General features: G+C 43.6%; 1 protein-coding gene across 2 annotated transcripts in view; it reads right to left on the bottom strand.

Annotated features, from left to right (window-relative positions):
• The window catches only part of gabrg3 (gamma-aminobutyric acid type A receptor subunit gamma3), a 604,889-nt gene that overhangs the window by 410,481 nt on the left and 181,829 nt on the right, over positions 1-12,579 (bottom strand). For both annotated transcript variants that reach the window (XM_080197967.1, XM_080197966.1), the window contains exon 4: positions 10,800-11,020. In XM_080197967.1, the coding sequence (XP_080054093.1) occupies positions 10,800-11,020 (221 nt within the window). The remainder of the gene's footprint in view (positions 1-10,799; positions 11,021-12,579) is intronic.

The following is a 12,579-nucleotide window of genomic DNA, read 5'->3' as shown; positions in this document are numbered from 1 at the left end:
AAAGGAGAGAAATCTGAATTTGATGTATCACAGCACAAGTTAGCTAAGTTTAAAAGCAAAGTTAATTTATTAGTCACAAGTAGGCTTACATTAACACTGCAATGAAACTACTGTGAAAATCCCCTAGTCGCCACATTCCTGTTCCTGTTTGGGTACACTGAGGGAGAATTTAGCATAGCCAATGCACCTAACGAGCACATCTTTTGGACTGTGGGAAGAAACCGGAGCACCCGGAGGAAAGCCACGCAGACACAGGGGAGAATGTACAAATTCTGCACAGACAGTGACTCAAGCCAGGATCGAACCCAAGTCCCTGATACTGTGAGGCAGCAGTGCTGACCATCATTCATAGAATTTGCAAGAGAAAATGAAATACTGTGGGATTAGTGGTTTTGGACACTGAAGTGGAGAACAATTATGAGAACATGAGGGAAAGTATTATTGTGAACGAATTCTGGAATAGTATTCCAGTAACCATTGAAACATATTTAGAAGATTGTCAAGTATCAAAGATCCAAGAAGAAGCAGTTTTGGTTGGTACCTATGACAACTCATATAAACAGCTACTTGTGGGGAAATAGATGGGAATCAATAGGGAAATTGGAGGAAGAAAGAAGCTAGGGATGGAAAAGGTAATCGTCCTTGGGAACAGACAGAAAGGTTATAAAAGAGTAAAGGGGATAGGGTTGGCCATGCTAAATTGCCTGTTGGTGCCCGAAGATGTGTACGTTCGATGGATTAGCCATGAGCAATGTGTGGGGTCTCAGGGATAGGGTGGGGGAAAAGGCCTGGGTAAGATATTCTGTCAGAGAGTCAGTGTAGACTCAATGGGCTGAATGGCCTCTTATGCATTGCCAGGGTTCTAAAATTGGCTAAACCCTTCAAATGAAGTAAAGAATACAATGGGTGGGATTCTCCGGCCTCCCATCGTGTACTTCTTGGTAGCAAGAGGCAGCATGCTGTTCACTGGCGATGTGATTCCCTGGTTTTGTTGCTGTCAAGGGTTCTCCCAGTGAATCCACCCCAAGCTGCGGGGAAATCCGTGTGAGGAAGGTGTACTGCCAGCGGGAGTGGAGAATCCCGCAGTGAACAGCAAGAGATTCCCGCCTAGTATGCTTCCATTATATGAAAACTGGACATACTAAGGCTAATGGCCGGAAATCAATTGGGAAGCATTTTGCAGTAATAGCGGTGCTGAAAGAATCTTTGGACAAAACAAAATGGGGGAGAGAGACAAGTAATAAAACAGTAGCCAAAGTGCAGGAGCACAGTGAAAGCTCAGAATCTACCAGAGATGGGAATAATTCCTCAGACTAATCAAATAACTTTGGATAAAGTGACTACAGAAGGCTTTGAAGAGTGTGCTTATAGGGGAGAGGTATCCTCTTCTTCTAATCAAGAAGATAAACCAATCAAGATATTGAGGGGAGATCTTATAGAGACATATAAGATAATGAAGGGGCTAGACAGGGTAGAAGCAGTGAGATTATTTCCACTTAGAATGGAAACAATAACTAAAGGGCACAGCCTCAAAATATGGGGGAGTCAATTTAGAACAGCAGTAGGAACTTCTTCTCCCAGAGGGGAGTGAATCTTTGGAATTCTCTGCCCATTGAAGCAGTGGAGGTTACCTCGTTAAATGTGTTTAAGTCACAGAAAAATAGATTTCTGACCAAGTGGGAATTAAGGGTTATGGGGAGCAGGCGGGTAAGTGGAACTGAACCACTATCAGATCAGCCATGATCTTATTGAATGGTGGGGCAGGCTTGAGGGGCTAGATGGCCTACTCCTGCTCCTATTTCTTATGTTCTTATAAGATATTGAGGGACTTGGGAACAAATCAGTCACTGATGCTGGCTGATGATCCAATTTATCTTCCAGAGGGGTTAATGGAAGAAAAAAATATTAATTTGTGGTGCCCATGGAAGTTATAAACTGGTCTCATTGTAGAGAGTTGGATTAAAAGGGGGTTTAGTGAGCAAAACAGGTAGAGTTAGATAGTGCAACTGTAGGAATTGACTTTATTTGGGGAATGACCTGGCTGGATCAGGAATAGTGGCTTCACTGAGAGTGAAGGAACAATCAGTGGTCATGAAAGAAATGGAAATACAGAAGGGAGAAACGCCCTGGAAAACTCTGGCCAAAGGGCAGCACGGTGGCATGGTGATTGGTGCTGCTGCCTCACAACGCCGGGGCCCAGGTCCGATTCCGGCCTTGGTCTGTGCGGAGTTTGCATGTTCTCCCAGTGTCTGAGTGGGTTTCCTTTGGGTGCTCTGGTTTCCTCCCACAGCCCGAAGATGTGTGAGTTAGGTGGATTGGCCATGATAAATTGCCCATTAGTGTCAGGGGAATTAGCAGGGTAAATGCAGGAATAAGGCCTGGGTGGGATTGTGGTTGGTACAGACTCGATGGGCAGAATGGTCTCCTTCTGTACTGAATGGATTCTATGATTCTGGTGCAACTGTAGGGATTGATTTTATCCGGGGAATGACCTGGCTGGATCAGAAATATTAGCTTCACTGAGAGTGACGGAACAATCCAAAGATGTGCGGGTTAGGTGGATTGGCCATGCTAAATTGACTCTAGTGTTAGGGGGATTAGCAGGGTAAATATATGTGGTTATGGGAATAGGGCCTGCGTGGGATTGTGGTCAGTGCAGACTCGATGGGCTGAATGACCTCTGTTTGCACAGTAGGAATTCTATGATTCTATGAATCAGTGGAAGTGAAGGAAATAGAGACACTGTGGTGAGGAATGCTCTGGAAAATTCTGCCAAAGTATCAATGAAGAAATGGAGATCACTTCAAATCCCAGCAGGTGAGGAGTGGCAAACTTTCATCAGGTGGTAGTTCCATTTAAGTAGCGTAATGAAATGTTATGCATGACTCACAACATCCCAAAGGCAGTTCACTTAGTTATTAAAATGTAAAGTTTGCTTTTTAATGTCACAAGTAGGCTTACATTAACATGGCAGTGAAGTTACTGTGAAAATCTCCTAGTTGCCACACTCAAAGTTCGGGTAGACTGAGGGAGAAAATTTAGCATGGCCAAAGCACCTAACCAGCTTCCGGACAGTGGATGGAAACTAGAGCCCCCGAAGGAAACTCACACAGACATGGAAAGAACATGCAGACTCCACACAGACAGTGACCCAAGCTGGGAATTGAACTTGTGTCCCTGGCACAGTGAGGCAGCAGTGCTAACCAGGTCTTTAGGAAAACACAGGCGAAAACATTGAAATATCTTTATAGGCTAGGATGGCATAAAGATGTGGCCAAATTCACTTCCAGACGTGTGATACATTTCAGGTAATGGGGAAACCCCAATCATCAATTAAACTCCAACCTTAATTTTGATACCAACTTTTGAAGAACAGTTCAGCAGAATCATAGCATTATAGAAAAGTAATAGCAAAGAAAGAGGCCATTCAGCCCACTGTGTCTGCACTGGCTGAAAAAAAAACTAACTGTCCATTCTAATTCTATCTCCCAGCAACCAGTCCATTGTAGATTACAACATTTCAGGTATAGGTCCTTCAAATGTGTTGAGGGTTTCGTGCCTCAACCACCAATCCGGGTGGTGGATTCCAGATACTTACTGCCCCCTGGGTGAAAAATGCTTTCGTCACATCCCCTCTAATCTTTCTCTCTTGAATATGTGGGTGACACGGTGGTTAGCACTGCTGCCTCATCGATCCAGCGACCTGGGTTCAATTCCCAGCTTGGATCACTGTCTGTGCAGAGTCTGCACTGACCACGCTGCCCAACTGAACTAAAAACCCCTAACCATCCAGGGACCATATCCTTCTATTCCTATCATATTCATGTATTTGTCCAGACGCCCCTTAAAAGTCACTATCGTATCTGCTTCCACTACTTCCCCGCAGCAGTGAGTTCCAAGCACCCACCATCCTCCGTGTAAAAAACTTGCCTCGTACATCTCTTTTAAACCTTGGCCCTCGCACCTTAAACCTATGCCCCATTGTAACTGACTCTTCCACACTGGGAAAAAGCTTTTGCCTATCCACTCTGTCCATGCCAGTGAAAATCCCCCAGTTGCCACACTCTTGCACCTGTTCAGGTACACCAAGGGACAAATTAGCATGGGCAATCCAGCTAACCAGCACATCTTTCAGACTGCGCGAGGAATCCGGAGTACCCAAGGAAACCCACACAGACACGGGGAGAATGTGCAGACTTCACACAGACAGTGGCCCAAACAAGGAATCAAACCCAGGTCTCTGGAGCCGTGAAGCAGCAGTGCTAACCACTATGCCAGCATGCTGCAGTACTCATTCAGGTGTGAAATGGCAGTGGGAATGTTGGAGTTGGCAGGGGCACAGTCTCCATCAATTCTTTGAGGAGTTGAGTTCCCGCCAACGTAAGAATTCAGTCAGCACTCCTGACAGGAGGAAAAGGCAACATGTCTGTCATGTTAACATGTTAAAGAACTAGTTATTGAAGGGATAGTGGAAAGTTCCGTTAGCCAATACAGCCAAAGAGGTATCAGCTTTCGTCATCTTGGCTGGACTTTACCGATACACAGTCATGTCTTTCGGAACGAAAAATGCACCAGCAACTTTTCAAGGACTAATTAACAAGGTCACTGAAGGATAATGCAACTCCATGACGTATCCTGATGAGTCGATGTGTTCAGACAGACTTGTGAGGAGCACATACAACACTTGAATGAATTGTTTGATCGTTACAAAGTGCCAGTTTAGTTATGAACTTGGCAAAATGTGAATTTGCCAAAGCAAAAGTAACCTATTTAGGGCAAGACCAAGTGGCACCTGGAGAAGCACAGATAAAGGTTACAGAAACAGAACAAAATCTCAGCAGGCCTGATAGCATCTGTGTAGAGCCAACGTTTCGAGTCTGGATGACCCTTCATCAGAGCTAAAGGTTATCTTGGGTTTTCCTGTGACTCAGGCGAAGCAAGAGATGACCTAGTTTATGACTGGGTGCTATCAGAAGTGAATCCCCTGACAAGCTTGCTAAAAAAAATCAAAAAATTTAAAACGGTCGAAGGAATGTCATGAAAGCTGCACTGACTACCACGATGGGTTTAGCAGCATTGAATTATGCTCAGCCACTTAAAATGGCAACTGGTGCCAGTGATGTAGGTATTGCAGCTTTACTACAGGGCGATAAGAGGAAGATTGTGTGGCCAGCCAGTTACTTTGCTTCAAAGTTGAATTCTTGACAGGAGAAATACTCAACTGTGAAAAAAGAGAATTTGAGTTTGGTGTTGGCTCAACAACATTTTGAAAGCTATATAGAAACTAGAAGCAGGAGTAGACCTTCGAGACTGCTACACCATTTATTATGAACTAAGGCAGCATAACAGTTGTTAGCACTGTTGCCACATAGCACCAGTGACCTGGCTCAATTTCAGCCTCGGGTCGCTGTCTGTGTGAAGTTTACACGTTCTCCCTGTGTCTGCGTGGGTTACCTCTGGGTGCTCCAGTTTCTACCCACAGTCCAAAGATGTGCAGGTTCGGTGGATAGGCCATGCTAAATTCTCCCTTAGTGTCAGGGGGTCTTGCAGGGTAAATACATGGAGATATGGGAATAGGGCCTGGGTGGGACAGTGGTCAGTGCAGACTCAGTGGGCTGAATGGCCTCCATCTGCACTGTAGGATTCTACAATTATGGCTGATCATCACATTCAATATCCTGATCCCATCTTTCTCCCATATTCCTTGATCCTTTTTAACCCCAAGATCTATACCAATTTCTTCTTGAAATCACATAGTGTTTTGGCCTCAGCTACATTCTGTGGCAGTGAATTCCATGTTCACCGCCTCCTGGGTGAAGAAATTTCTCCTCACCTCATTTCTGAAAGGTTTACCACTTATCCTTAAGCAATGACCCCTAGTTCTGGCCTCTGCAGAGACTGTTATTTATGTGGGTCACGATCTTCTAAACGTATTAGCAAAGTTTCATAAGAAGAATCTGAGGCTTCTTCATTGGAATTTCATGCTTAGCCAAATCATTTGAAAGCTATCCATGTAGGAGGCAAAACAATATCATAGCAGATGTCTTATCTAGAGTTTAAATATGCAGGAAAATAGATATTATGATCAAGGTTGATTTGTGTGAAATAATTAGTGCTGAATAGTCATGTAGCCTTGCATGTTTAATATGAATGCATTGTTCTGTATGATTAAGATAGAGATTAATAAGAGGAGATTGCTTAATAGTAAATAAAAACTTCTCTTTATGATGTATTTTCATTTTTGTTCCGATGGGGTGGGGTTAGGGAGATTGGGTGGGATTTTACAGCCTTGCTCTAGGGAGACAGGAATTTTCTGCCTGAGGTCGACAGAGATTTCAGTTTTCGGACCCCGTCCGCTCCGATTCTGTGGCTGGCGGGGTGGTAGAGTTCATGTGATTGTATAACATTTTGAGTTCAATATATTGTTATCGACAGGAGGGGGATTAATTTAAATAATCCCAGTTTCTCCTCTTACTACTTGTCCCCTAGAGAAAGGTGCTTTTGATTTTTGATTTCCTGCTTTATAAGTGGTGGAATATTTTTCCCCAACCCTTCAGTTTGGAGCAATCCGATCCTCCCATAAATAAATCCTCAAATACACATGAATTGCCTTGTTATTGTTCTCTGCGTTGTCCGTATGACCTGGTTTATTTTCTTGCGTCTTGCCAACTAAAATTAGGGACAATATTTGGAGCAGGGCACTGCAGAATAATATCCTCCGATTTCTATGATGGTGAGTTACAAGTGGAGCTTATTGTTACGTCATGGTGATAATATTCATTAACTATCAAATCTACAATCAGCTCTCTCAACCCTTTCAATTTAACTTTTAGCTAAATCTAGACCCTCTGGCATGTACAATATTGCTCTTTCTGAAATGTTAACAATCATTATTTGGCTACGTACATGTTTTTGTTAACTCTTTGTTTGCTTCCCTGATTCAAGGGGAGGTGGTGGCACAGTCACTGAACCAGTAACCCACAGATCCAGGGTAATGTTCTGGGGACCTGGATTCCAATCCTACCAAGGCAAATGGTGAAATCTGATGTCAATAAAAATATCTGGCATTAAAACTCTAATGATTACCAAGTTGATTGTTGTAAAAGAACTGTGAGGGGCAGTACTCCCAAAAAGATTCTAAGTGCCAAATTAGAGCACAAATGGGAGCAATTCCTGTTTTTTTTTTAGTGGGGATTTTCAAAATGTATCTCCCACACTCTGTATATCACGGGACATAGCAGAGAGATTAATGATGAAAATCTGGGAGCGGGGCCTATTCCTGCTGGAGAGGCCGGCAGTATCGGCGCATGAGCAATAGACCCACAGTGCTGGGCTCCTGATCACTGGTCAGCCCCACAACCCCTGCAACACTGCCTCTCTGATTCCCCCATTCCCCGACCTCTCTGGATCAGCTCCCATCCCTCCAACCCTGATCTCCCCAATCCATCCCCCCCAAACCCCCTTCTGGCAGTCCCAATCCCCTCACCCCAATGATCAGCCCCAATCAGTCCTTTCCCCCTCCCTGCCACTGATCCCGAATGCAGACTGGCAGTTGTAAAATCCAGCTAAGTATTATACCTGTGGTCTCACCAAAGCCCCCACAATCGCACCATGGAACCATAGAAAAATTCCAAAGGAGGCCATTTGGCCCATCTTACCTATGCCAGCTCAAGGACACTCAAGTGCCCTTCCTAATTCCACCTCCTGCATCCAGCCCATTGCCCTGTAGCTTACTGCACTTAACGTGCAGATTCAGATACTTTTTATTAAGAGTTTAGGGTCTCTGCCTCCACCACCAACTCAGGCAGCGAATTCCAAACTACCTTCCGTGTAAAAAAGTTGTGCCTCATGTCCTGTCTATACCTTCCACCACTCATCTTGAATCTATGTTTCCTGGTTCTAAAATTCTCCACCAAGAGAAATAATTTTATCCTGTTGCTATCTCTTCCATTCATAATTTTGTCCATCCCTATCAAGTCCCCCACAGCCTTCTTTGTTCCAAGGAAAGTAACTCCAATCTCTCTCTTACAGTAAAAGCAAACCTACCATTTGCTTTCCTAATTACATGTCATACCCTTCTGCTAAATTTTTATTTTTCTTGTACAAGTATATCCGAACTTCCCCAAACATTAATATTTACAAGCCATTCAGAAAATCGTTTTCTTTTCTGTTCATGTTACCAAGATGAATAACCCCACACTATCCCCCCTCTGCTACCTTGTTGCTGCTCACTTAAGCTGCCAATATCTCTTTGTATCCTCCTCAAGCTTGCATTCCCATCTTACATTGCACCTTCGGCAAAATTAGATATTTTAGTCTCTGTATCTTCATCTAAGTCAGTAATAGGGATTGTAAATAGATGAGGCCTCAACGCTGATCCTTGTGGCACTCCACTAGTTACAGACTGCCAACTTTAAAATGCCAATTTAGTCTGACAATCTGCTTTCTGTCTGTTAACCCATCCTCTATCCAGGCTAATACATCACCCACTACTCCGTAAGCCCCTTTATCTATCCTATTAATTATCTTCTCGAAAATTCTAAAGACTTGTCAAACAGGATTTCCCTTTTGTAAAACCATACGGACTTTGTCTGATCATACTGCGCTTTCTAAGTGCATTGTTTAAAACCTCCTTAATCATATATTGCAGCACTTTCATGATGATTGATGTCAAGGCTAACTGACCTGTTGTGATGATTGTCCTTTTAAGAGCAACACAGCAGAGTAAGGGTCAAATGGTCTGGGTGACAAATTGGCACTCAAATTTTTGAATCACCCCCACAGTGAGAGGCACTCCAAGTCAGAGACACTTTGGGAGCAAACTACAGCCATGGGGCTGCTGTGCCATTCTGACTGGTACAGTGGTTAGCACTGTTGCCTCACAGCTCCAGGGACCTGTGTTCAATTCCAGCCTTGGGTTACTGTCTGTGTGGAGGTTGAATGTTTGCTGGGTTTCCTCCCGTGCTCCAGTTTCCTCCCACAGCCTAAAGATGTGTGGGTTAGGTGCATTGGCCATGCTAAATTGCCCCTTAGTTTCGGGGAGCTAGTAGGTTAAATGTACGGGGATAGGGACTGGGTGGAATTGTCGTCAGTGCAGTCTCAATGGGCTGAATAGCCTCCTTCTGCATGTAGGGACTCTATGAACTACCTTCTGTAATGAAGTCAATAATGAAATCTGTGAAAATGAATATTTACATTTGTATATCACTGGTTTATCTCTCTCTCATTTTTTAAATAATGGCATTACATTTCCTAACTTCCAATTTTCTGGGACTCTCAGAATGTTGCGAATTTTGGAAAATCATAGCCCTTGTGTCGAGTATCTCTTTTAGAGAATTGGGATACAGGCAATCATTGAAAGGGTTGATGGGATACTGGCGTGCAGCTAGTTTAGTGAACATCTACGAGATGCAGATGAACGCAAATGGCGTTCACATCACCAGAAGATTCCGGCCAACACATTGAATATTTTGATCAAATCTTCCCTTCATTTCCTGAATCCCAGAGAGTACAGTCTTAGTTTGTTTAATCTCTCCTTGTAACTCAATCATTGGAGTCCAGGTTATCTCTGGAGGATCCTTCCAAAAACCTGAACCCATCACCCTCTTTCTGGTATTCTCAGGCAAAGTTGACCTTCCTCGTGGTTGCTGGCCCCCATCCCACATGGTCATGTATGTAGTCAGGCCAGCTGCATTGACTCAGACTCATCCTCACTCACCCTGAGTCCTTGGTGGGAAGGTTGAAGTGCTAATCTCCTCCAGTACATTGATGGAAGCCAAACCAAAGCTCAGCAGAAAGTAGAGTTGTCTTCTGCTCCAGTTGAGCAGGTGGGCTTCTGAGGGAAGGTGATTTGTAAGATTTGGGATGAATTAGTTTCTTGTTAGAAGCCGTCTCAAGATTCTCAGCCAGACTCATGGTGAGCATCAAATGGTCCAATTTCCTCCAAGGCTTTATTGGCAGAGAGAGAGCAGAATGTCCCAGAGTAGTCAGGGAATCCCCTTGATCTAGGGTAGTAAGTAACTCGTCTCACAACACCAGATTAAAGTCCAACAGGTTTACTTGGCAGCATGAGCTTTCGGTGCACTGCTCCTTCATCTGGTGAGTGCAAGATTTGTTTCGCAAACAGGGCATATATAGACACAAACTCAATTACAAGATAATGGTTGGAATGTGAGTCTTAACAGATAATCAAGTCTTTACAGATGCAGACGATGTGAGTGGAAAGAGGGTTAGGCACAGGTTAAAGAGGTGTGAATTGTCTCAATTCTGCACACGAGGACAACTTCAACTGGGATCTTGGATTCATGTCACACTATCTGTAACCCCAACAACTTGTCTGGGCTTGCAAAATCTTGCTAACTGTCCTGGCTGGAGGCAGTACACATCTCTTTAACCTGTGCTTAACCCTCTCTCCACTAACACTATTTATACCTGTAAAGACTTGATTACCTGTTAAGGTTTGCATTTCAACCATTACCAGGTAATTGAGTTTGTATCTATCTATTGCCCTGTTTGTAAAACAAATCCTGCACTCCCCTGATGAAGAAGCAGCGTTCTGAAAGCTTGTGCTACCAAATAAACCTGTTGGAATTTAACCTAGTGTTGTAAGGCTACTAACTAGGGTACTGTGACAGACAACCTGCCCATTCTTTCCTTCCACTGCATTTTAAAAGCCTTTGTAAATGAGTTGCAATTCTGGTGGAACCAACTTTCACTCCCAGATGTCTTTCTCCCAGAAACAGGAACAACACAAAGCTTTTGAGTTACGTACACACGTTGCCAGTTAGCTCTGAACTCACCTCAAAGTGTACAAGATTTTCCCATCATTCCATATCCGAAGCAGCTGATTGGGCGTGGTGATCCAATGAGAGTCAGCCGTTTTGGAATTCCTGAAGATTGTGTCGGGTATCCAGATGAATCCAACCATGTTGCTGTTCAGGGTGATGATTTTCATTGTACTGTTGAACCGCAGGCGACTATCAATCCAAGTCTGAGCAAAGAAGATGTCAATGGTATATTCCTGCAAAACAAAGACCAGAGGCCTAGTCAATCCAACAGGGTGAACACAGAGTAAGCAACACCCCACATATGGCAAGGAAACAGAAACATAGAAACCAGAAGCAGGAGTAGGCCATTTGGCCCTTCAAACCTGCTCCGCCATTCATTTTGACAATGGCTGATCATTGAATTCAATGTCCTGATCCCCCCTTTCTCCCTTATCTCTTGGTCCCTTTAGCCCCAAGAGCTGTATCTAATTTTATCTTGAAATCGGACATTTTAGCCTCAACGACGTTCTGTGGTAGAGAATTTCACATATTCACCACCCTCTCCTCATCCCAGTTTTAAGAGGTTTACCTCTTATCCTCAAACCAGTGCTGGAACTCCCCCACCATTAGAAAGATTCTTTCTGAATTGACCCTGTCTAACACTTTTAAAATTTTATAGGTTTCTATGACGGCCCCTCTTACTCTTCTAAACTCCAATGAGTATAATCCTAAGTGACTTAGTCTCTCCTCATATGATAGACCTGCCATCCCAGGAATCAACATGGTCAACCTTTGTTGTAGTTCCTCAACAGCAAGGCCATCCTTCCTCAGATAAAGATACCAAAACTGCACACTATACTCAAGGGTGTGGCCTCACCAACGCCCAATACAATTGAAGCATAACATGAGCAGCTTTGAAAGGGAAAAGTTTATTTCAGAGGGTGAACCTTTCAATGAAGCAATCTTTTTTCTTCTCCTTCTCTTGAGGAAATGTTTATCAGCTTTCTCCATTTGACATCAAGGTTGTTTGGCCATGGAGTAGGATTGGCTTCTGGGAGGGGGAGGGAACAGAACAGTTTCTTTCTGAATACATTTAGTCAAACAATTTGGGTGCAACTAGTAAGACACTGGCCTTTAATGCCTATGCATTCTTGAGGTGGTGGAGCAGCCTTCCTAGACTGTTGTAACTCATGTGGCAAAGATATTCGCAAGGTGTTGTCCACTCTTAGATGCAGCTGAGTGACTTATTTGGTCATCTTGGGGAGAGGGTAGCTAAGAGTCAACTATGCATGTTGCTATGAGTCTGGAGTCATCATCCAGATTTTAGGAATGAGTTAATTGCAACCTTCCACCTTAATCTAATTAGTATGTTAATTGTTTAATCATACTCACTGGGATATATAAAGGAGTTGCAGGTGGTACTGGTTGTTAGGCGTGTGTATGTGGAGTTGTAAAAAAGAGTTTGTGAAGAAGCTAGAATTGAATCATCTTTTATTATTGGACTACAATTGAGAAAGAGGCTTAGCACCAGACTGGAGAAGGCAACAGACATCCCTTTACTATGAAAATTGCCAAAGTCCCAAAGGACCGTTGGCTAATCTTCCCCCTTTTTTTGAGAGAGAGAGGGAGCTGACTGGTAGTGCTTTGACCTGAGGATCACCACACATCAGACAAGGCAGTGCCTTCACAAATAACCTCAGCCAGTACAAGGAATTGAATCTGCACTGTTGGCATCATTTTGCATCACAAACCAGCTGTTCAGCCAACTGAGCTAACCAGCCTTCACCTAAATCAACAAATCAATGGTTTCACT

Source organism: Carcharhinus amblyrhynchos, chromosome 10 (assembly GCF_965287045.1).
Source record: "Carcharhinus amblyrhynchos chromosome 10, sCarAmb.v2.hapA, whole genome shotgun sequence".
Classification (NCBI taxonomy): domain Eukaryota; kingdom Metazoa; phylum Chordata; class Chondrichthyes; order Carcharhiniformes; family Carcharhinidae; genus Carcharhinus; species Carcharhinus amblyrhynchos.
The sequence above is the reverse complement of the archived record's forward strand: the minus strand, read 5'-3'. Positions and strand labels throughout refer to the sequence as shown.